At 44.5% G+C, this 24324-nt stretch overlaps 3 protein-coding genes and 1 long non-coding RNA gene across 4 annotated transcripts in view; 3 read left to right on the forward strand and 1 right to left on the reverse strand.

Annotated features, from left to right (window-relative positions):
- EGLN1 (egl-9 family hypoxia inducible factor 1) overlaps window positions 1-19754 on the forward strand; it is a 57912-nt gene extending 38158 nt beyond the window's left edge. Inside the window, exon 5 of the mRNA XM_041468695.1 lies at window positions 19626-19754. Coding sequence (XP_041324629.1) covers window positions 19626-19633 — 8 coding nt within the window. The 3' untranslated portion in view covers window positions 19634-19754. The remainder of the gene's footprint in view (window positions 1-19625) is intronic.
- Window positions 6829-11596, forward strand: LOC121354257. The gene is made up of 3 exons (XR_005955244.1): window positions 6829-7069; window positions 7632-7796; window positions 8653-11596. It is a non-coding gene; the product is annotated as an uncharacterized LOC121354257 (long non-coding RNA).
- Window positions 11769-17236, reverse strand: SPRTN (SprT-like N-terminal domain). Its single transcript, XM_041468676.1, has 5 exons — window positions 16884-17236; window positions 15599-15698; window positions 14662-14790; window positions 13632-13899; window positions 11769-13331 (listed from the first exon to the last, which is right to left on the reverse strand). The coding sequence occupies exons 1-5, from the start codon at window positions 17159-17161 to the stop codon at window positions 12607-12609; spliced, it is 1500 nt and encodes a 499-aa protein (XP_041324610.1). The 5' UTR covers window positions 17162-17236; the 3' UTR covers window positions 11769-12606.
- On the forward strand, window positions 17391-20969 carry EXOC8 (exocyst complex component 8). Its single transcript, XM_041468664.1, has 2 exons — window positions 17391-18988; window positions 19626-20969. The coding sequence occupies exons 1-2, from the start codon at window positions 17471-17473 to the stop codon at window positions 20232-20234; spliced, it is 2127 nt and encodes a 708-aa protein (XP_041324598.1). The 5' UTR covers window positions 17391-17470; the 3' UTR covers window positions 20235-20969.
- The last annotated feature ends 3355 nt before the right edge of the window (window positions 20970-24324 follow it).

Here is a 24324-nt window from a genome sequence, read left to right on the forward strand (position 1 = left end):
TTTTTTTTTTTTTTTTTTTTCCTGAGCTTTAAAAGCTTGAGAAAACAAAAGTAAACTTATCAAAGACAGCATTCATCTTTACAGGAGTTTGGGGGTTGTTCACCTTACCCACTGCAGTTTTCTATCTGTCCCTTATTTCCTAACTTAGCCAAAACAATGTGAGTGTACAGAAATATTTCTGTGTATATTACAACTTGTGACAATTTTAGCATCTGTATAGTTTGTATTCAATTAAAGACCCTTTCTATGGAAAGCTCAGTAATTTTTTATTAAAAACATTACTATTGTTCATGTAAAACATGAAAAAGCTAATTGTTTAGTAACAAACTGACAGAAGGGGAGAAAAATTCAGTATTGGTATATCATTTAGGAGAACCAACAGAAATCCCATCTTTGTTTTGATTTTACTTTTCCTTTTTTTAAGTAAGTTCTTGCCCTGTACAGTTCTCTTCCTCTTTCCTCTTTTCTTCCCAGAGAAACAGACAGGATACCTTTACTGTAAGTGCCTCTGCCAACCTGGCCAAGGAGTGCAAATCTTCATTACTGTCTGGTCTGCAGTGCTTTTAGGCTACCAGTGAAACAAGCAAAAAAGTCACCTCTTCTACTTCATCTTCATTAGTACTCCTTTAACAGAAGTTTGGTTTTGTTTTAGAAATGTAAGCATAAGCCTTTAAACTCATTTCAGTCCCTCTGTAATTCAAACTGCTGCAGTTAAACTGCGTATCAAATTCTAATCACACTGTAGGTTTGTGCTTGCCAGACAGGTTTAAAAAGTGCTTAATTTTTCACTCCATGTAAGTCATTACAACAGGATCAACAAATCAGGTCAGTCATTTCTTCCATGTCCTTTAGAAACTGTTCATTTCATGTCGGTTGAATAGTCAGTCTTGAGCATCACCAAGCAGGTCCTTGTTTTAAAACTATTTTTTAAACTGTCTTATGATCTGTATGCGTCTAGTCCTGGTTAAAAATAAAGCTTCATAATGCTATTTTTATTCATGATGTTAGCTGGCTGTGAAATATGAGACCTTTATCTATAGCAGGCAAAGAAATTCAATATTCATTTACAGGTTGCCTATAAAGTTGTGTAATTTCAAAAGCAGTGTTCATTATGAAACATCTCCTCAAGTTGCTTGTAAAGCTAATCTAATTAAACAAGATGATGTATAAAGGTTCTTGAAAACTATGTGGTTATTTGTAATCTTTGTAACTTTTAAAACTACTCTGTAGCAAGTAAGTTATAATGCCTCCTGATAAAGGGGGTATGTGGAATTTTGGTTGTTTTGTTGTGGGTGTTTGGTTGGGATTTTTGTTTGCATTTGGGGTTTTTTGTTGTTGTGTTTTTGGCGGGGTTTTTTTTTGGTGGTGTGGTTTGGTGGTTTTTTTTGTTTGGTTTGGGTTTTTTTTGTTTTTTTTTTTTTTTGGGGGGGGGGTTTGTTTATGTTTTTTTTTAATCAGAGCTGTTTCTGCTCTGGAGAAGGCTCTGGGACTTTTTTCCTTGCACTGCCTACAGTTACCTGGGTGTGGTTACCATTTTCCTGATGATTTCCTCTCTTAAAAACAAAGCTTTTTAGGCTTTCTGAAGAGTGATTATGATGTAGAGTCAGCTCTAGTTTTTCCACGACTTTTGACAAGTATGTGAGGTCCGAATGAGTCACATTCAAACAGGATTTGTAAGGTTTAATGGGATGTCCTCAGTTTTACATGGCTTCCAATGAATTATGGGCCCTTGAGGGAGGACAGAAGAATGGTAGAGGCTGCAGGTGCAAAACTGTAAGAGATAGCACACACTATTCCTCCTGTTTTGAAGAGCTTTGTATTGGCTGGATGGTTGTCAAGGAAACAGCTGTCTGGCTGTGCTTCTGACATCACTCTAACTTCTGTGAAGCCCCCTGCATGTGCTTGTCTGTCTTCAGCTGGTTCAGAAAGAGTTACCTGGATCTTCAGATGAGTCTCCAGCATTAGTGCACCTGCCATGGCACTTGGGTGCCAGTTGTGCACATTTCTGCTCTAAAGTGGTGGTTCTTGGCATTTTGTTAGGTTGAAACACAAGTATAGCAGCACTGAGTTGATGGCAAAATGCTCTGAAGCTTTTTCCATGTTCAATGCTGCATAACTTCTTACAAGTTTTCTTGAAAGTACCTCTTCTCCATCCTAGTTTTACCCTGAACAAGGAAGAAGCCTTTCTTGCAACCATCCTGTGTAGACCTGGTTTGGGTTTTGTTTTGTTTTTTAAATTATCACATGGTTGAGCACAATATGCAGGGGGATTGTTTTGCATAGTAAATTTAAACACTACACTGGGGAAAATAAAGTGTTTTTCTTGGGTGTTTCTCAGAAAAGACATTTGCAGATTTGAGAGCTGACAGCCTGTATCATATGTAAAACATCTGGCTTTGCTGACCACTTCAAGGTCAGGAGTGGAAAAATCACATCTCCCTCATACTGGTAAGTACAGCCAGACTGAAAAGTGCCATTTCTGTGCATGCTTTGAAGAAGAGGGGAGAATGCCAAGTGATGAGAGCAAACTCAAAGTCGCAAAATTCCTGGAGTCTCACATCTGTGCCTTGCCTGCAGGCATGCAGATAGCAGCATGCTCTTGCAAATACTTAATAGGAATTTATGAGTACTGAGCAGCAAAGACTTTGAAGAAATTCATGGGTCTTAGCTGGATTTGGATCTCACCTACTGTTGGGAGGGGATGGGGGTCAAAGCATGGATCCCTGGGTCTCCCATTGTCAGCTTTTTTTTTTCTTTTTTCACATTCAAAGCTTGAATGTAAGTAATTACTGCACATGTACTGAAGTCTGTTTGTACAGGAGCTGTGTTCACTCTGGAACATCTGCTGCATCAGAGTTGCTTGGCCCTGTCTGTTAGGGGTGGATAGCAGCTGACAGAAGCAGGTTTCAAGGTCCTCTCTCCTACCAGAAAAAACCAGTTCCAGAGAATTTGCTCTGTTGACTTTTACTACCACTTACTGAGTTTCATTAAGCTTTTCCTCATGGCTTTGAAGTTGAGTGAATATACAGAACATTTGTCTCTTTCCTGAAATACAAAAAAAGAACCCCAAACTCACAGCTCCCAAATGAGTTGGCTCTGAAAGTGGAAGGGACAGATGAGATGTAACTTGCCAACCCGTTGGGGATAGGCTCAAGTCTTTAGCAGGAGAGGGAGGAGGTAACGAGTTGAATAGAAATGGTAAGGTAGGATGTGAAGAGACTGGCGCATGAGACCAAGATACAACATGTTGGATGGGTATGAGGAATATGGGACAGTCCAATTAAAAATATACTATAGGTGTCTGCTTTGAGAGGAACATGAAGTGTGGGGGAAAAGAATGCACAAAATGTTTGTCTCCGAAAAGACAGTTGATGCACCCATCCGTCCTTTTCTTCATGCATGTGTGTTGCAAACAAGCATATTTTTATCTCTGAAGATGAGATGTTCATAACTTTACTTGAACTAGGAGTGGTTTCCTTGTCTGTATACCAAAAGTAGGTTGTTGGACTTTCCCCTTATTAAATAAGTAGCTTAGGATTCAACTTCTAATGGTAATAGTTTATGGGGTCTTCTGGAGAAGTTGTTGTAACTACCTTTGTAACATGGCAATAAATGCTGGAAGTGGTGACTGGCTCGTTCAGCTTCTAAGCCCAGTACCATCCTTTCCATATGGCTAAAAGTTTGCAGGGCATGCCTCACATCAGAGTGGGAGGGATGTAAAACACAGAGATGGGCTAACAACTTACCAGAATCACATGCAGACAAGCTGTGATAAAAGGCACATGCTTCAGGGCAGTGTCTGAACTGAAACCCATTATTTCTTTAAAATACTGTTGGAAACGGGAAGTAAAATTTCACTCTGAATATTCTGAATATCCAGTGCTCCTTGTGGGCTTGTCTGTCTCTGTCAGCGTGGTTTGCCAGGGTGGAACCAGTTCCTCTCCTGGGTTTGTTTCAAGGGCTGATGTGGTTCTGTTTTATTTTATTTAACAGCAAAAAGATGAACTCATCATAACTAAAGTGTAGAGATTTGACTCTTACTCACAAATGAAAAGCCTAGTGCCTGAATATCATATTGGGTTGTGAGTTGTATTTTGCTACCTAAAGAAAGCAAGGGTCAACCAAAAAGCCAAGAATAAAAACCTCTCAAAACTACCTGGAGGCAAGTCACTGGTTGTAAATGTGTCTTGCTTACATTACTGCATGTAAGCAAGCTTTATAAAGTATTAAAAAAGATTGCATTATAGCAGAAGACATGGTGGCAGCTCTAAGGAACAGAAGGAAACTAGGATTTTGGGACTGGATTAATGGCTGTTGGAATCCTGAGAATTTTTTTCATGCAGTAAGATAGGAGTGAATCAACCAACCACTACAGAAACAAACTAAATGCCACCACCCCTAGAGCTGAAAAGTAAAATTTTGGTGAGTGCTGTACTGTGAGTTACCAGAGCCAAAAGATACTTCAGAACTGTTTTTATAGGATCACTTGAGAACATCTTTGGACGTCAAAGAGAATATTTCCTCAGGAAAAATGTGATTGTGGACACCGCTGATGTTTGCCAGAGGGCTGCGGGTAATAACCATCTGTTTTCTGAGATTTGAGTCCAGTTGATGGTGTCCTCGATAGCAAAGAGCAAAGTCTGAGCTGTCACATTAGGCATATTTATTTTCGCTTTGCTTCCCCTTCCCCAGCCACAACATAATAGTGAGTAATGTGGTGCTGGACACGTGTTCTGCACAGTCATATTTTAATGAACAAGCAGAAACTGTACAAAGTTAACTCTTCAATCCTAAATATTTCTTGTATCTTGAAGAACTCCTGTAGGTAGCAACTTTGAAACTTCTTTGACTACTTTTATTTTTTCCCACCTGCACTTTAAGAACATTATAGCTGTTTGATTTCTTTTTTGGGGGTTTTTTAACCCTTTATTTAAAATAGCACATTAGGAAATGACTGTATCTAGCTGAGAGTTGCTGTAGCTCTGCAACCATGGAACATTATGCAATGAGATGAGGAGGGAGGGCACGTACTTCACGATGAACCCAAGGCTTGTACAAATCCAAGAGGGCAGGTGGGGAGCAGGGGCCCAGCTGTGGCCAGGCTGTGACTGGGACACTAGGAGTGGGATGCAGAAATGCTTCAGGCTCGTGGGACTGGAGAGAGAGCAGGTGGGGTCCTGCTGTGTCACAGCCAGGATAAGGCCTCGTCCCAAAGCAGAAAAACACATTCCTTGTGTCCCAGAGGTGACAGAGACACACTGCTCTCTTACAGGGGGAGGATGCTGTGTGAAATAAAAATTCACTGGGGCAGGAATGGAGGAGTGGGGAAAGTTGGATGGGGGTGGTTACACCTCCAGTGTTTATAGTAGGTTTGAAAATTTGCTCATTTCCTCATGTGAGAGTGCCTGGAGAGCAACTGCTCTGCTTCCAACCTTGCCATTTCCGCTCCCACATGTGCCTGGGGGCCTCTCCGGCCCCTTGCTACCCCAGTGCTTTTGCATCCTTCCAGGGCTCCCCGAGCAGTGTCCCACCTGCTGTCAAATGAGCTGCAGGCCTTTCTCTCCTGCTGTGTCCTTTGAGTGGGGGTTGGAGTAAATTGTAACGTGCTTGGCTGAGGAAAACATTTGGGGTGGGGTTTGTTTGTGAGGTGACAGCTGGTCACAGGCTGGTGGCTGCCTTTCCAGGTGGTCAGGTGCTACCCAAGCTCTGGCTGCACAAAATGCCTTGAGAATAGTGGCTACCAAGTCATGGCTGCAGCACAGGCTCTGGCTGGTGCTGCTGCCTGCCCTGAGTTGGTGCTGCCTGACAAAAGCTCTGTGTGCTGAGCTGCTGTCTCTGGGAGGCCAACTAACCTTGAATTGCTCCTTGTCCTTTGCAGAGGTGGTCAGGATATACATGACACAGCTGAACCACGACAGTTCATGGGACATACCCTTCACCTGGCGCTGCATTAGAGTCCCTTAACCATGCAACAGCCACCCAGCAACAGCTTTACACCAGGCTTGGGTAGTCTTTCTGCTGAAGAGAGGTAGAGAGAAGGAGACTGAAAGCTGCTGCAGGTTTCATGGACAGGACGTCTACTTGTCAGTCTCCTAAAAATGGTGTCACTTCAGCACACACCCATATCCACAAGTGAAAACATGCTGAGGGCTGGCTCAACCCATCCTGTAACAATTCATAGCTGGGTGAGGAGGCTTGCCCAACAGCAGAAGCCTCCCTCCCTCTCCTCTTCCCGAAGAAGTTAAGGCAGTGTTTCCCTCCATATCTGCTGCAGGGTGTGCATGGACTGGCTGCAGCCTCTGTATGGTTCAGTTTGTGCACAGCTGAGGATGCGAGGGGCATTGTTTAGGGTGGGAGTACTGCAGAATTGATTTGGAGAAGATAACGTTTCTGGAGCCTGTGCAGGGATTAAAAGGAAGGTGACATTAAGGCAACGACTTTTCAGTGTTTTCCTTCAAACTGAGGGCTCCCCATTCCTTCAGGGGATGCTTGTGTTCAACACTTGTGTCCGTAACACCTTGCAAACAGCTCCAAAGTCATGGCATTGCTTACCACTTGGGATGTGTGTCTGCTTCAGCAACATGGCATTTCATGGCCCAGGCCTAAGCCCAAATGTCAGCAGTGAGACCTCTTGGAAGAGTTGTCTTAACTCTGCCATATTGCCTGGGAAATGCTGCCTGATAGCTTGGATAGGCTTTTGCAGTGCACAAAATACCTCCTATTTCTTCTCATGGGATGCTTTTCTGGCATTCTAAATCTCTTCTAGGTACATTCAAAGTTAATTAAGTCTGAGTTTTCATTTGTGCTGTTTGCAGGGCTGATAATCCTCCCCCCCACAGTGTGGCTTGGAGAGGATTCAGCAATTAGGCTTGGCAGGGCAGAGCTTCCTTGTACCTGTCCCTGTGTCATGGCACCTGCCCAGCTCCTGCCTGAAGTCCCCCGGTCTCTGATGCCTGTGACAGGAGACTTATCCCCCATCCCCACGGTCTGCATGGTGGCAGTGATGAGAGCTGCCCACGCCAAACCTTGCAGGGAGAGGAAGAAATGCCCAGCTGGAAGTCAGCTGATGGTAAGAGAGGGTGTGAGCACCTCTGGGATATACCAGGGCAAGGGCAAGCAGGTGGACCTTAATTGCCTTCAACTGCAATTTCAATTTGACCTGAAGTGCTCCTGGGGTTGTTAGGTGGAAACCCAAGGCTGTTTATGTGGGAAGGGGTTCCTGAAGGTGGTCTGGTCCAGCTCTCCTGCCCTTTAACAAGGTCACCCAAATCTGGTTGCCTAAGACCATGTCCAGTTGGGATTTAAGTATCTTCAAGGATGGACCCTCCACAACCTCTGCAGAAAACCACTTCCCATATTCAGCCACCCTAGCTGAATGAAATTTTTTTCTCTTCTTTAAATTAAATTTCCCATGTAGGTACGGCTAAATGTAAATCAAAGGAACAACCCAAAGGATTCTTAGCAGCACAGCCTGGGGAACACAGCAGATTTAAGACCAGAGTCCCTTACTTGCAGCTATCCATAATCCTGGCACCTGATACAGGTGCCATCCTCTCTGAAGCCCCTGGGATGTTGGTTTATCCTCAGGATGACTCTTCCCTTTGGTTATGTTTCTGTTTGCCATCTGCCAGAGGAGCCCAGATCTGTGCCGTGTCCTTCCGGAGCCGCAGTACCCGGAGCAGCCTGTGCCCAGCCCTGTGACACACCAGGGAGCTTTGCTTGCTGTTGGTGCTGCAGCCAGGCCCTGTGCCACCCTGCGGAGGCTGCACTGGCAGCTGCAGGAGGCCACCTTCCAAGTGAGTCACTTGCACTTCAGTTTTGTGCCTGCCTGCAAACACAACACCTTCCCGGCAAATCAAAAACTGCTTATGGATCAGTGGCAGCACACCCACTCAGGGGATCCTTTGGGAAGCAAGCAGATCATTACTGGGATGCTCCAGGGAAGAGACCAGTGTCAGTGGGAAAACAAAGGAAGGACAGCAACATAGTGGGGAGAAAGCGGGGTAAGAGCAGAGGGGCCCTATGACCGTTCCTGCCATTGTAAATTGCTTACTGAGGCCACAAGAAGAATAAAACCTCCAACTAAACCATAATATAGCTCATATCCTGAACCAGGCCTTCATTGAGCTCTAGCCCACATCTTGCCCCAGACTTTTTATGCCACTAGTGACGGCTCTCTGAAGAGAAGGTACTTGCAATAAATACAAAAACTATGATCCAAAGATTGACATCAGTTAAAGAGAAATAAAGCAATCTCTGCTTTTAAGCAATGGTGAAGCCAAATACTTGACTTGTTGGGTTTTGCCCCTTCAAAAATTCTTTGTTATACAGTTTAGGAAATGTCACGTCCAAGACATACTAAGGCAAAAGAGCAGGTGAAATTATGTAAATGAAAGGTGATGGATGGAACAGAGACAGAGTGAGCTATCGAGGCCAAGCTGCTGCACCTGCTTAGAAATTTAATCTAGTCTTAAAGCAGCCTGGCCTGGCAGAAGCTAAAAGGAAACAGGAATTAAGGCCATGGCCACATCCCATTTAAGCTTTCTCACCTATAGTATACTACCCTTCCCTGGGCCTGTTACACCCCTCTGGCTCCCTGGCTTTTTATAAACCCCTCTGACTTCCTAAAACTCTGTCCTCCGTGTCTTGCAGAGCTGTGTTGATGCCAAATGGTGACAGAAAATGAGCTTTGTCACTGCAACGAATGCAAGCAGTGCGGTATGTGTAACCCACAAAAGGATGCCTTTGGGCTTACTCCTGAGCCCTGAAGTGGAAAAACGAGATACTCTCTCATCTTCCCAGTCCTTGCAACAGTGCTAAAGAATCACTCACGGAATCTAGTAAACTGTGAATTTACTTTTCATTTCCCAGCAAGGTGCAGATGTTTCCCCCCCACCAGCACTATTCCTCCTCCTTTAGCTTGTGTGTGGCCCAGTCAGGGTTGCTGCTGGTCCACGTTCAGTCTGGAGCTCAGGGTAGGTGAAATACGAGCCTGCAGTCCTGCACTCTCTGTTCTCCCCCCCGCACACGTTAGAGGACGAAATAAGAATTCCTTACGTGCAAGGAGTGCCACCTAACGGCCTGTTGAAGGATCCCAAAGCTCCACACAAAGCTTCTGGGGTCTTAACTTTTTTTTCCATACGCATTAGTCTATGAAATCACACACACACATATTTTCACATGTACTGAAATGCAAGTCTCTTTCATGGCCTGTCTGCCCACAAACCACACTTCAAGGGTAATTTTTGTGCAGAGTCTTTACATTCATATTTTAAAAAATAGTTTCTTAAATCCCAAGGCTTCAAGAGAGCAGTAGTAATGCAGATGCAAGTAAGAACTTGGGTATTTCATTTTGGAGTGTAAGACTGAAGAATGCTGGCTCTGTTAGGGAGCAGCTGCTGGAGCCCAGCAGTTGCACTGCTGCCATCATCAGGCTGCAACAAAGATGCTCACAGGGGTATGTGGGCAGGTGTAACCTCACGAGGTCACCCGGTCCAACCTTTTAGTGTTTAAGGTGACAGGATTCAACAAAAGGCACAGACATGGTGTTCTAGGATGACCAGACCCAGCAGTGCTGAGGCAAACTGCTGTGGTGACAGTTTGTTAACATTCTCCAGCCAGAGTAGTCTGCACCATACCACCATCGCCATGGATTGCTCCACCCCCTTGGAAGAGACGTCCATCGGTCTTTTTTCTCAGAAACTTCTTGTTGATTCCTTCTTGCTATTAACCCTTCAGCAAAGTGTGTCTTGCTTTACTTGAAGAGATGCTATGTGTATGGAAAATGCAGGAGAACTGAGGGGCTCCAGAAGAATACATGAGGAAGAAAATCCTCACGAGCCATTTAGTCTATTGCATGTCCTCCTGCTGCACCAAGGGAATTTGGAAGTTTGAACAGCTACTTTGCACCTCAGGAATTATTAATTTCTTGTCCAGGTATGTCTAAGCCCTCTCTAGCCTTTAATTTTGTACTAGATTATTACCTGATGACCTTCATTACATTGGCCCAGAGGCAGGTAGCACAGCCTGTTCCAAATGAGCAATACTCCTCTAGTTGTTCACTTGGAAAATGTTCCTAGAAAGGGGGCTCAAGTACCGAGGTCCCGATTCAACTCTGTGAACAGCAGGGCCTGCCCTGCCTGAGGGGCCTGCTTCCACCCAGATGTAAATAGCCTCCTCATCAGCTTATGCACCGGCATTAGGGTTGACTGTGAGAACACACTTCTCCCATGTGACCCAGATATGCCAGGTGAAAACAAATAGAGGTTGGACTAAAGGAGACATGAACACACACTATTGCTGCTAAAATATGTTCTAAACCAGACTATTTATATTGCATATCTTCTTGCAAGACACTAATACATTTTAGTAGCCCTGAGGAAAAATTCTTCCCGCTGCTTCATCAGAACTCAAGTATTATGAAAACTTCCTAGGTAACATTTCCACAAAGTAAAAAATACTTGCTAATATTCAACCTTCAAGATTTCTTGCCTGATAACCAGTTTCAAGGCAACTGAAGAGCAGCCTCTTCTGATAAAAATGAAAGGGCCAAGTAAACTCCATTTGGCAGTTTTAACCTCTGGAACTCCTCTCTGAATTATCCAGAGCAATCCTAGTAGGTCACCACAAAATGAGAAGGCTTTTTCCTTTAGTTTGCAGAACCTTCTATTGACAAAAGGCACACACACGTCTGACCCTCCTTCACAGCTGCTTTGCCTCAGGAATAGAACCTATTAACTTGTTTCTCAAGTTTCCATTCAGGCAACCTAGGCTGCATTTCAGTGAAGTGGGTTTGTTTAAGGCTCAACACTGACAGTGTGTGTTGTTCCAGGCAGTATCTAAACTCACTCAAGGACAAAGCTGATAGAGAGGATGGAATTTCTCATCTTTGACCAAAATTGAGCAGCGTATTTAAAAAACATACTGGTAGTCATTGTTATCCTTGTGGGCAGGACACTGTATTCAAGCACAACATTTCACAGAAACAGCATTTGTAGTAACATACTCAAAATGAAGGTGGCCATGACCCATTAAAACAGCCTGCAATCAATAGTAACTGCAAAGCCTTCCTCTCTGAATAAAAGAGATCCTAGTCTTAGAATACTTCCTTGTAAAAACACATGACAGAGGTGCTATTTTTCCATAGCTAATCCAGAATTGCTCAGTTGTTTGGACAATGATCTATTTTAGGATGTGTATACGAGGGACAGACTTGCCTACAGCTTAAGCTCCCCCCTCCCTCAACAGGCTACACTATTCACTAAATTCTTCATTTGTTTTCTGTCATTCAAATTCAGAAGTAAAAGAAGACATCGGGAAAAATCCACACATTTAGCAATACCCACAATCCTCCTCCTTTACTCACATCTGTCACAATAGGAAAGTCAAATGAGGAAACTGCAGAGAGCAATTTTAATGGAAATATCTCTCAAAAATGCTTCATAATGTGAGAGATGCTTTGTGGTGTAACTCTCACCCTCATCTTAAAAACATAAGATAATACAAATATTTCTTGGTAGTCCTGTCCTTGAAAATGTCAAGTATCACTGGAAGCACTGATAGATGGCTGCAGCTTTAAGAAGGAAGTATGGAAAATTAACATGGCAAAGCAAGATTTACTATCAGTATTCATAAAATTTTTCACAGAAGTGCAAAAATAGTGAAACTGTTTTGAAAACAGGATGGAGAAAGCAGCAGCTGATGCAATCTGTATTCAATAGCACCTGTTTTTACAGGGAAATTTAAGAAGGAAAAATGTTAATACAGAAAGGCTCTAATAAACAAGACTGTTATATACAGGTGAACCCACTGGTAAGGACACAAAATGGCCAGGCTTAGTGGAAATTTAAACTTCAGTAACAATTTATTCAGAGTATGCAAGAACAAAGTAATTTACATTAAACTTCTGTAGTGTCAATATTTTTTAAAATATGAAGCATTTAAAGTGAGTTAAGAGAGCAGCAGTAACACTGTAAACATGTACAGCCATTTAAAATTACAGTAACAAGATATAAAACTATTTTGTTTAAAAGCTATTAATATAAAAGAATTTTTATGTTTAAGCAAACATACAATCAGTTTTAGTGATTGTAAGGAATTACTGTTTCATGCTTAACCCATTAAATACCTTAGTGCACCAAGAGAAACTTTCAGGCAGCTCACATAAGAAACACATGTGCCTGCCTGGCTTCCAGGCTTCTCATAACTTTTCATGGCACAGCGGCTTTAGTACTCAACTGACTGGCCTGCTAACCATGAACCTGGCTGGCTTCCAGAAGAAGCAAAATAAAGACTGGCAAGTAATGTCACTTTAATCCTAATTTGTCCTGTAGAGCACTTGAAGGAAGTTCAACTGGGAAATCATGAAAGCTTTTATGACATGTCCAGGAACAGTCTTTACCGGAACAGTCTTTATCAGTATTCCTAGCAGCATTCCACACAATTTTTACTTATTACTGTGAGGATATGGAGGTCAGCTACATTTTAAATTTCATTTCAGAACAGGCACATGGAGTTTAACCACAGCTAAGCAAACCCTGAGCAAAAATTACCTTTCAAACAATGTTTCCAGCCCTGGTCTATCTTTTTAAGAAACTTTCTGCTGTTCTATGAAAGACAAGAATCAAGATGCTCATTTATTTCAGATTCCAAAACATCAGTCTCACAGACAGGACAACTGACTCTTCTTTCCTGTCTCACGGGATTGCTAGGACTTGCAGAGGACTGTGTAAATTCAACCCTGGTTTTTGTGGTTGTAGTAACATCAGTACCCCCCTTTTTGTTGAAATACTTTTCAAAGGCAGTTTTGTCTTCCTTTTTTGGCCATTGCTGCAGTGTATTAACACATTCTAAGCTTTTTTTCTGAGATGCACCCCAAGCTCTTGGGGTGTGCTCCAAACAAATTCGTTTTGGTGACCAGTTAGAAGATGGCATAGCCCTCTTGCCAACTGGTGAGCCTTGGCTTGATGTTTCTTCAGCAACACAAGCCATCCTAGCAGGCAATCCGCACTCGTTCTCGTCACCTTCTGTATTAGCAGCAGAGAGTTTCGGAAACTCACGCTTTAAAGCTAAGTTGCTCTTCTCACTGGCACCATTGGTATGAAGCGGAAAGATGCTGCCATGGGGTAGTTTTTCCAGTTTTATCTCATTTTTAGGGATTGGTATTGTCCTTACTGCTGAAGGATGAAGTGAGCCGTGTGCTTCACTGTTTGCAGTGGAACTGCTGGCATTTGTGTTTTTCTCTGAAAGCACACCATCTCCTCCTCCAAGCCGATATCCTGTCCCGCTGAAAGGAGTCAGGTCTTTGCAATTACCATGCATTTGTGTCTTGCCTGCAAAATCAGATTAAAAAATAAGTTAATAATTTTTTAATTAAAAAATCATGGGATTATTTTTTGAGTTGCTTCACACAAAAAAAATCTGCTGCTTGAAAATAATGCATCAAACTAAACTTTTTGCAGACAATTCAGTTGAGGGGCAGCCTAGAAGTGCACAAACAAATAGGCCCTGTTCTTTGGCTACGTAACAGTAACACCTAAACCAAGCTGATGTAGTGTTTGGTCCATATTCGTTCAAGAAAACATCCAGACAAAAATCAGTTTGGAAAAGAAAAAAAATAAATCATAAAATACCTTTGTTAGTTGACTTGAAATGTGGAGGTTTTGCTGTCTGAGTTTTCTGCTTGGACTTCTCTGAGAATTTGTCTGGCTCCTTCACTTTTGTGAATGTGCCCCCACATGTCCTTTGATGTTCATCCCACCAGAAGTCATGTGCAGAGGGTGCTCTGTTCATGGAGCGCTTCACATATCCAAAGTAAGGTGCTCTGCTTTGGCAGGGGCCATTGCATCGCCACCAGTGCTGGCGGTACAAATTAATCTCATCATAAAAATTGTGATAGATCTATGTTTAAAAAAACAAACAAAAAAAACCACAAAAAAAACAGTCATTCAGGAAGTTACAAATTTTATATCACCAGCTCTATAATATTTTTTAAATAATCTATTTCCATTCAATTCCTTACACTACTGCTGTGATTTTTATATTAGCAGTAAAAAGAGCTGGACCTGAGTAAAATTTGATCAACATTTAGCTACCACTAAAACAAAACTTTAAAAAAAAAAGATAGGATGTGTAGGAATATGTCCTGGTTATCTTGTTGGAACTGCAATAAAATCACTTTGGAAATCTATCTACAGTTTCACCTAGAATATGAACTGTTTAGAATGCATTGCAAACAATACCAGTATTGTATTCTCCTTTCAGCTATTACCTTAATTGATCTTATTAGACATATTATTTTTAAATATTGACATAAATATCATTACCCTCTATTGACATAAATCTTCACTGCTCTTCACATGGAGCATTTATGTCCCTGCTACCATTTAAGCTCTTTCTAGTTTACCAAAAAGGCTTAAAGACAATTTCTTACAGAGAACATACCTGAAAATTACATCACTAATAGCTCGCCACAGCTTCCCCAACCTGTTCCCACCACCATCCCCAGCAAATAACTGGCACTGGCACACACTTGGATGCAAATTTGTATTGGTACCAACTGTGGAGTGTCTAATAAGAACATTACTTATTCTGCACCAGTTAACTAAAACAGCAAACCAGGAAGAAAGCTCTGTTAAATCAGGCAAAGAGGATTATTCTTACTGTGACATTGGCTCCAGTCAAGAGATTAATGCGACGCATGTGCTTGCAGAACTCCGGTCCATGAGACTCACGATCTTTGTAGTTATGAGTAACAAAGAGCAGGGCATGGATCATTTCGTGCAACAGTGTCTGAAATTATGCAACCATTAGATAGTCATTGAAAAGCATTGCATTTTCAGTTTCATGATTAAGCTGCAAGTATTTCACTCTTCTACACAGATTGTAGTTACTGATCTTATCTTTGATTATATTCACATATTCGGTCTGGGTCATAAAAACGTAATTGATCTATCAAACCAAATTATCCCTGTTTCTTGAATATCACTAAAACATGCTGCATAATATCACTCCAATAAGCAGCATTCCAAAAAGAAGAAATAATCTTCAAACTTAAATCACATCTTTAAAGACATCATCCCCTATAGGCCCCGAAAAAAGAGCTACTTGTGAGCAAGCTGAAAGTCTACAGCACTTCTGTTCTTAGGCAAACTTGAATGTTCAGCCAGCTCAAAGCAGCTGAGGCCCAGCCAGCTCTGGCAGAGGCCCAAGGAGCAACAAAATGTCATGTTAAGTTATATCCTATATCCTTATTTTCTGCTGTTGGCCCTTTAGAAACTAACAGTCTACGTTTGCTTTGAATATTAAAGGATAATTTAGGAGTTAAAAACTTGGGGGTTTTTTTCTCTATATAAAGTCAATAAAATAAACGAGTGACTTTAGACTTCCACTTGCAGTTGCCCACTTAGAAGCATAAAACTAAAGATTACCATGGTACTGTGACACAAGCTACATGAATGTAACAGTAAAGCCACCACTATTTCATGACCTGTAAGTTACTGCATAAAAGAATCCCACTATGAAATCTAAAATGTTTGTATGAAGTGGGGGGTGGGCACAATACACTTTATGTGCAGATTCTTAAGCCATGTCCAAATACCTCCACAAGATCCTTCCTTGGCCGTAACTTTAGAAGCGGCTCACTGAGACGAATGGAACACAGCCCACTTCTTTCATGATATGAACAGATACCAGCAGAGCTGAAAGGAAAAGGAGAAAGAAAATATGAAAATCTATTTGTTTCTGCAGCACATGAAGAAAATGGAGAATTTAAGCTAAAATGCCATCCCCTGTAAACACATGCTAGGCCACACAGAACATGGAATAAAATCACTTTGAGTAGTTACTTGAAACGCTCAGCATCATTAAAAAAAAAAACCCAACAAGTTCCTTAAAGTAGAAAAATCTGTTTTGAAGGCAGAAGAACGTTTCCTTTAGAACTTGTGATGGACTGAAACACACTACACGGAGGCTGGAGATTCACGGCAGCAAATGCTGACTTAATTGCTGGTTGTTTCAATTTCTCTCCCCACGCTTCATCAACTTTTGGCTCATAGCAAAGCTACATATACCTCCACTTCTGTGCACTAATCCAGCAAACACCACGGTTTTTGTCTGTGTTAGTCCTACTGAGTTAGTCCCTATCAGTGCAATATGCAACTATTTCCAAATGCCTAAAGAATACCACAGCCAGCAGAGGCGGTGGGACTCCAGCCGCCAGCAACTGCATCTGCTGCAGAACTGCAGACTTCAGAACTGCACTTCAAAGATTCCTGGGTTTGTTTAACCTCAGATCTCTTCTATATTCTCCTTCCTAGCCCATTCTACATTTTTCTAATATACTATTATTGGTTCATATTTGCCTATCTGCCGTGCAGTAAAACTATCATAAAGACTGAGAACCAGAGCAGTAACACGAGTACGTGAGGTTTCCACACACACCATCTAAGACAAAGTAATTTTTTCCATTTTAACATCCCTCCGGCTTGCCCGCACCCCGGGGAAAGCCACTGATGGCTGCTAGGGACGACAGATGCAAGGCAAGCGAGACAACGACGGCGACCAACTCATGTCCCGCCGTAGGAACCCTGCCAGAGATGCAGAACATCCAAGTGCCCGGGAAGAGAAGCCACGGCAGCAGCACGGCGCTATGGGGGCACAGCGAGGAGCAGCACAGAGTGACAAGTGACAGCTCCTCCCCGACACTCGCAGCCCCACGCTGCGGCTCCACGGGCGCCGGCCCTTCCCGCCGCCCCGACACGGCGCCCGCTGCCGGGGCGGAGGCACGGCGGGCAGCTCCCGAAACACAAGGATCGGGCAGCTCCCGAAACACAAGGATCGGCCTGCCCGCCCTTGCGACCGCCCCACAGCCCCCGGTGCCGCACCTGGTCATGCGGGGGCTCCAGGACACCGTGACAGCCTCCAGTTTGCCCCAGAAGAGCGTCTGGTTGAAGTGCACGAACAGGCCATGAACGTCGGGGCTGGGGTCCAGCAGCTCCCACGCCTCGTCCACCACCGACAGCGGGCGGAGGGATGAGCGGTACGGAGAGACATCAGGGCGCTTTGCTGCTGCTGCTGCTGCTGCTGCTGCCGCCGCCGCCTTGTCCTGCTCTTCCCACTCCCTCTGCAGCCTGAGCGCCAACAAGAAATCCTCGTCCTCCATCCCGAGCGCGGCTCCCGTCGGCCGGCAGAGCCGCAATCGGAAGCCGCAGCCGCCGCGGCGCACGCGCAGCACCGACCCGCGGGCTGCGGCTGCCGCGTCCTTCCGAGTGCGCGCGCCGCCAGCGTCCCGCATCATTCTTCCCGTCCTTCCCTTCCTTCCCTTCCCTCCGCCCTCGCCCCGCCCGGCGCGGCTCCATCGCGTCACCGCGGGCAGCCGCTCCTGCCGCCGAGCCGCGGGGCGCAGGCGCGGCGCGGGGTCGTGTCTCTGGTGGCGGCGGGGCGGGTACCGGGCGGCGGCTGCGGCGCGGACATGGCGCTGTCGCTGGGCGAGGGCGGCGGCGGGAGCCGGCTGCGGCGGCAGCTGGAGTCGGGCGGCTTCGCGGCGGGGGAGTACGTGAAACAGCTGTCGCAGCAGTCGGACGGGGACCGGGACTTGCAGGAGCACCGGCAGCGCATCCAGGCGCTGAGCGAGGAGACGGCGCAGAGCCTGAAGCGCAACGTCTACCAAAACTACCGGCAGTTCATCGAGACGGCGCGGGAGATCAGCTACCTGGAGAGCGAGATGTACCAGCTCAGCCACATCCTCACCGAGCAGAAGGGCATCATGGAGGCCGTCACCCAGGCCCTGCTCCTCCAGGCCGACCGCGACGACCCCGCGCTGGGCGCCCGCCGCGCCGCCGCCGCCGACCCCTTCCTGCCGCTGTCGGCCAAGGATGCGGCGGCCAACGAGGAGGGGCGGCAGCGCACTCTCACCACCCTCCTGGAGAAGGTGGAGGGCTGCCGCGACCTCCTGCCCGAGAGCCCTGGCAAGTACTTGGTCTACAACGGCGACCTGGTGGAGTACGACGCCGACCACATGGCGCAGATCCAGCGGGTGCACGCCTTCCTCATGAACGACTGCCTGCTCGTGGCCACCGCTCTGCCCAACCGCCGCGGCGCCTACCGCTACGATGCCCTGTACCCTCTCGACGGGCTGGCCGTGGTCAACGTCAAGGACAACCCGCCTATGAAGGACATGTTCAAGCTGCTCATGTTCCCCGAGAGCCGCATCTTCCAGGCTGAGAACGCCAAGATCAAGAAGGAGTGGCTGGAGGTGCTGGAGGAGACCAAGCGCAACCGTGCCCTCAGCGAGAAGCGACGCCTGGAGCAGGAGGCCCTGCCCCGGCCCGCCCCAACGCCCCCCGAATCCACCAACCCCTTCGACGAGGACGAGGAGGAGGAGGATGAGCCTTCCGCTGAGGAGGAGGTCGTTGACCTGTCACTTGAGTGGATCCAGGAGCTGCCCGAGGACCTGGACGTCTGCATTGCTCAGCGGGACTTCGAGGGGGCGGTGGACCTCTTGGATAAACTGAACGAGTACCTGGCGGACAAGCCTGTGAGCCAGCCCGTGAAGGAGCTGCGGGCCAAGGTGGATGAGCGCGTCCGGCAGCTCACAGATGTGCTGGTGTTCGAGCTGTCTCCAGACCGCTCGCTGCGAGGAGGGCCGCGGGCCACTCGCCGAGCCGTGTCCCAGCTCATTCGCCTGGGCCAGTCCACCAAGGCCTGCGAGCTGTTCCTGAAGAACCGGGCAGCCGCGGTGCAGACCGCCATCCGGCAGCTGCGCATCGAGGGCGCCACGCTGCTCTACATCCACAAGCTCTGCCATGTCTTCTTCACCAGCCTCCTGGAGACGGCCAGGGAGTTTGAGACGGACTTCGCCGGCAACAACGGCTGCTACTCGGCCTTTGTTGTCTGGGCCCGCTCGTCCATGAGGATGTTTGTAGATGCCTTCAGTAAGCAAGTATTTGATAGCAAAGAGAGTTTGTCAACTGCGGCAGAGTGTGTCAAGGTAGGAGAGTCCAAACGCGGGGGTGGTGGGGCACAGCAACTGAAACAAAGGCTTCAAAGCTTTAAAGTATCTTTTCTAACTCTAGTTTAGTTGTTGACTCTTGTGTGGGTCTCCAGAGAGCATTGAAAGATCAATATTAATTTGAGGTTTGTTTTGTTTTTTTCAGTTTAACAGAGGAAAGCCTTAAGGTTATAATGCGTGTCAAGGAAAACCCTGCCTTTATCAGGAATGCAAAATGTGTTGATTCTCAATTTGCCTTTAACTAGTAGAAGGTCCTAAAATTTACATGAGCTACACCTGAATTACAAGTACTTCAAAACTTTCTCTTTGTTTTCCAAGGCTGTCCTTAACTACATTTTCATACTTTTTTTGCAAGACTAACTTTCTCAGGTTATGCTTTGTTTCAGCTGCGAATTGGGAGGAGGGGAAAAAAAAGCTTATGTGTGTAATTGTTGAGAGTATTTTTGACAGCCAGTGTATCTTTCAGTTACTAATTTCTCATTAATGAGATTCTTAAAGCACGGGAAATAAGTATGAGTAACCCTTCTCAGTTTTCTGAGATAAATTTGATGAATGTGTAAAATGTAAAGGGAGCCTGCACGGTAATACCATCCTTTGCTTTTCTTTGTTATCCCAGGTGGCTAAAGAGCACTGCAAGCAGCTGAGCGAGATTGGACTGGATCTCACCTTCATCATTCACGCTCTCCTGGTAAAGGATATCAAAGGTGCTTTGCAGAGCTACAAGGACATCATCATCGAGGCCACCAAGCACCGCAACTCTGAGGAGATGTGGAGAAAGATGAACCTGATGACTCCAGAGGCGCTGGGGAAGCTCAGGGAGGAGATGAGGAGCTGTGGGGTGGGCAGTTTTGACCAATACACAGGTGATGACTGCTGGGTCAACCTCAGTTACACTGTAGTAGCTTTCACTAAGCAGACTATGGCCTTCTTGGAGGAAGCATTAAAGCTTTACTTTCCAGAGCTGCATATGGTTCTCCTGGAGAGTCTTGTGGAAATCATCCTGGTGGCTGTCCAGCATGTCGATTACAGTTTACGGTGTGAACAGGACCCTGAGAAAAAAGCATTCATTAGGCAGAACGCCTCTTTCCTGTATGAAACTGTCCTTCCTGTTGTGGAAAAAAGGTTTGAGGAAGGAGTTGGAAAGCCAGCCAAGCAGCTGCAGGATCTGAGAAATGCCTCAAGATTGATGCGTGTAAATCCGGAAAGTACCACCTCTGTGGTGTGAAGTGAACCTAACTGTTCCCGGGAACAAGGTGGCAGCACTTACTGAAGATGTTGTACATTGAACAGGTGAACTAAACAGGGTTTTTTTGAGTCACTGAAAGATGCAGAACTCTTGTCTGCTGCATTCCAGAACCTGAAGACTTTGAATCAATCCCAGCAAGCATGCAATGCTTTACTTGGTGGATGGGGTGTAGGGAAATGAGGAGGTGGAGGTCACGTGTGCTTGGACAGCATATCCTGTACGAAGGGCTTGTGTAGTCTTTGTGACTTAGGAATAACTGTAATACAAAAATTTTGGCCAATTGTTTGTGCAAGTCTTAAATACATGTACAGCAGATGGCAGGAAAAGATCAAGTCTCATCGTGTCACTGTAGCAGTTCTTTTTTAAGGCAGTGTTCTGGTAGGAGGGGAAATGCGGAAGCATTCCCAGGGTGTGGTATTCAGGAAGGCACATCCACCACCCAGATGTGACTCAGCACTGTAGATAAATGACATGGATTTGCACAATGTGATTTTTGTGGTAGCAATGCAGACTTTTCTTTAACATTGAGATTATTAATTTCAGAGGCAGATTGAAATAAAAATGGTTTTAGTATAGGTTCTGGTATTTGGATGAAGGGGCTTCTTCGGTTAAATAAGCTGGCCTGTGAGCCTAAGTTATAGCTGTCTGAAAACAAACCTGCTGTCAGAACCATTTGTTCGCTTCAAGAGAAGTGAGAATAAATTGCTTCCCTTCCTCTTTGTGTTCCTCTTCCATGTTTTCTCATGCATCTAATTTGGGTCGTGTCCATTTAGTGAAGTGTGCACTGTTGCTTGAGGTGTTGTCACAAATGCATTATGGGCTGTTGTCTCCTGGTTGGAACCATAGTGCAGAGGCATAAATGCTCTTGAGACATGCAGGGCAGGGAGAGGGGCTGAAGGGACTGTTTCATTTGGAAGAAATGGAATGCTAGTTTTGCTGTACAGAACCAACACCCAGTGAAGAGACTGTGAGGCTTTTTGTAAGAGATGTGAACTTCGAAATATACACTGTCTCCTGCAAGAACTAGCATCATTTCCTGTAATACAGCAATAAGCAAGAAGAGCTATCTTTTTTGCAGAAATGACAAGGATTTGGTTGGTGATTTTAATGTTGATGGGGAAAGTTTATACAAATGCTCTTAATGTTTGGATTGAATGGTGTTGGCTGTCTCATGCAGTGTATGTCTGTGAAAGTAAAGTAAGCCACGTCTTGTGTCAAGGATGGCTTTGGAAAGCTGTCAGCTTCAACTTTTAAGCTGTGCAAACTTCTGCTTCTCTGCAAACAGTTGTGAGAAAATCATGTTACAGCTAAGGGACCTTGTGATCAGTTCCTCAGGAAGTGTCCTTCACTGGAATAATTAAATATCCTATTCCTATAGCACTTTCAAATTAAAGCTCTTGCAGTTTGTACCATGGTAATGAATGCCTTGGCAAACAAAAGGTATCACTAGTAAAACATTCTGTGTAGCTGTTATACCGAAGTTTCTTAATTTCTCCCCATTTTCATAGTGCTAGTTCAATGCAGTTTCCACTTGAGTGGCTGGGTTTTGTTCTCTTGCTCTTTGGGTGCCTTTTGAACTGTCAGATTTTGCAAAGCATCCTCTTGTCTCTGCTCACTTGCTTTTCAATGTTTGGGCCTTTTGCTAGAAACTCACAAAAAAGTCATACAGAATGTTTTTAAAGGGTAACTTGTTGCTCCCAGCTTGCATTGATTGAAAACTGGTGAAATAGCTCTACGTTTATTTTAAGGGACAGGGACAGTGAGTTAGAACTTGTGTAACATGTTCTGTCAAAGAGAGAGAAAGTCCTATTGGTGTTATTTTAGTAGTGAACTGTTTTTGATGTCAGAACCTAGTGAAATATAGCAAAGTAATACAATCTCTGTCATCTGTTTAAAGTGGGAAACCTAATCTGAGAAATACTTCCAAGTGAATGACAAGAGAGCTCTCTGTAGTGATGGGTATTTTGGAGGAGAGGGAGAAGAGATGGCTTTTTTTTCTGTGAACATGGATATATTTCTTTTTATTTAACAGCAGAAGAAAGCAGAATAAATACAGATGAGCCTTATCTTTGTGTGTGTGTGTTTGCAAGAGAAGAGTTAGATCTGGAGTTCTAGACTGATTATTGTGATGCTCGGGGATTTAATACAAGAAGCTGAATGGTAGTTTCCCAATTCCCAAGCATTCACATGAGGCTGAAAAGGAGGAGAGCTCTCTTCATGCTTCTGTTGTGAGCTGGTATAGCAGTTTACCCTCAGCAGAGGGTGAAATGTAGAATGTAATTTTGCCATATGCTCTGTTATGCCTCTCACTGAGCCCTTCATCAGTCTATTTATGGTACACTGAGCTGCTGATTTTGTCTCTGCTGTGATCCATGGAGCAGTGGGCTTACACTGATGTTGGTTTTAATGCATCAGGGAATCTTTTCATTTGAGCCATCAAACATCATGTTCTTGTGCCTGTCACAATTCAAACAGGCGTGGATTGTATGAACTGCTAAAAGTGGTATTGATATTTTGTAACTTGTGACTCTAAGTAATCACAAAAGAAAAACTAACATAAAGAAAATGGTGTGGAATTAAACTAAACACCCTTTTATGTTAACTTGGTTAACAGAGAAAAATCAGTGTATGCCAAGTCATAGTTTAATAAATTTCAGTTTTGGAATGGCACTTTCCTTTTCCTGAGTTGTACACTTGTGGCAATAGTGTTGTTCAGGTTGGGATTTGCAGTAACTACTGAATGATATTTGCAGTAACTACTGAATGAACTACAGTTCTGCTAATTTGAGAAGGCACTAATATTGGTTTTTTTGAGACAACTGTATATAAAATCTGTTTTACTTTGGTGCTGTGGCAAAATTGTGTAAAATTATTCTTTAAAATTCAGGTAAATTTATGTATTAGAATTTAATGCAATAACTTTTCTAAACAGTAAGGACCATGTATTAAAGCTTTTGGACCTACAGCACTAGTGGTGTATCTGTTTTGATCATCAGAAAGAGGAGGTTGGTTTGAAGTTGGAGTTCCAGTGAAGTCAGAGCTTCAGGTCAGTCCCCTCACCTGGAGAGGTGAGCAGCAGCCAGCTGATGAAAGCCAAGTGATGTCACTTCAGTTACATTCTTACAAAGTCACTTCAGCAAGGTGGTGCTGGAAGAAAGTATTTCTGAACATAGAGAGGCTGTACTCTCGTCTGATGGGACTTTGTGTATGTGTGTGTGATGGATTATCAGCACCGAGGCAGCATAATGCTAAAGGGTTTGTTGCCTTCCAGATTTTTTTGTGCCGAGTCCGTCCAAACTTACCTTGGGTGCTGAATGTGTAGTACAGCCTGTCCTCTCACTAGGTGGAGCTTTGTGCACTGAAACCTCAGCAGGCTGCGAGCAGGCGCAGGCATGGAAGCTGTGCTGCCCTGCAATGTGGCTTGGCGGGTTTGGGGTAGCATGCTGAGGGAAGAAGATGCTGCAGAAAATTATCCAGATGTTATGGTCAGGTCTTTTTCATTCCTTGGTAGTGGTTGTGTTCTGCATTTTCTAATTCTTGTACTGTTCGTTTTTTAGTTCTTCCTGTTTTCCTGAGATGTTTCTGTACCGTTGGCAGGTGTCCTCTAGAGTATCTCACCTTTCTGCTTTTCTTTAAGGTGGGTACCAACATGTGGCTTGTGTTCTGCCTGAAAAACACTGCTACACTTCAAGCCCCTGCAGAGATGTGAAAAGTTGCTTGTCCCAGCTACAGTTTTATGTCTCCTGTAAAATGTTCAGATTAGTGACTTCTCAGAGTCAAGTTTGTGTGACCTCTGGTCATTTTACTTCAATGTTGGACTGAAATTTCTGTGTAACTCCATGCTCACAGAGCAGATTTGCACTCCACAGTAACAGAGAAGGTCCCCACCCCCTGTCGTTACAACTTACACACTCTTTGTGTAAGTTGTTACACAACACTCCCTTTGTGTAAGGGAGTTACACTCCCTTTGCTGCCCAGCTATTTCAATTGAATTGCTTTATCTTTTACTTAAAATTATTAGTAGTTTTACAGACTCTTCAGTGTATTTTCTCTGATGAAAATCAAATCT

This window comes from Pyrgilauda ruficollis, unplaced genomic scaffold (genome assembly GCF_017590135.1).
Source record: "Pyrgilauda ruficollis isolate IOZ18807 unplaced genomic scaffold, ASM1759013v1 scaffold101, whole genome shotgun sequence".
Classification (NCBI taxonomy): Eukaryota; Metazoa; Chordata; class Aves; order Passeriformes; family Passeridae; genus Pyrgilauda; species Pyrgilauda ruficollis.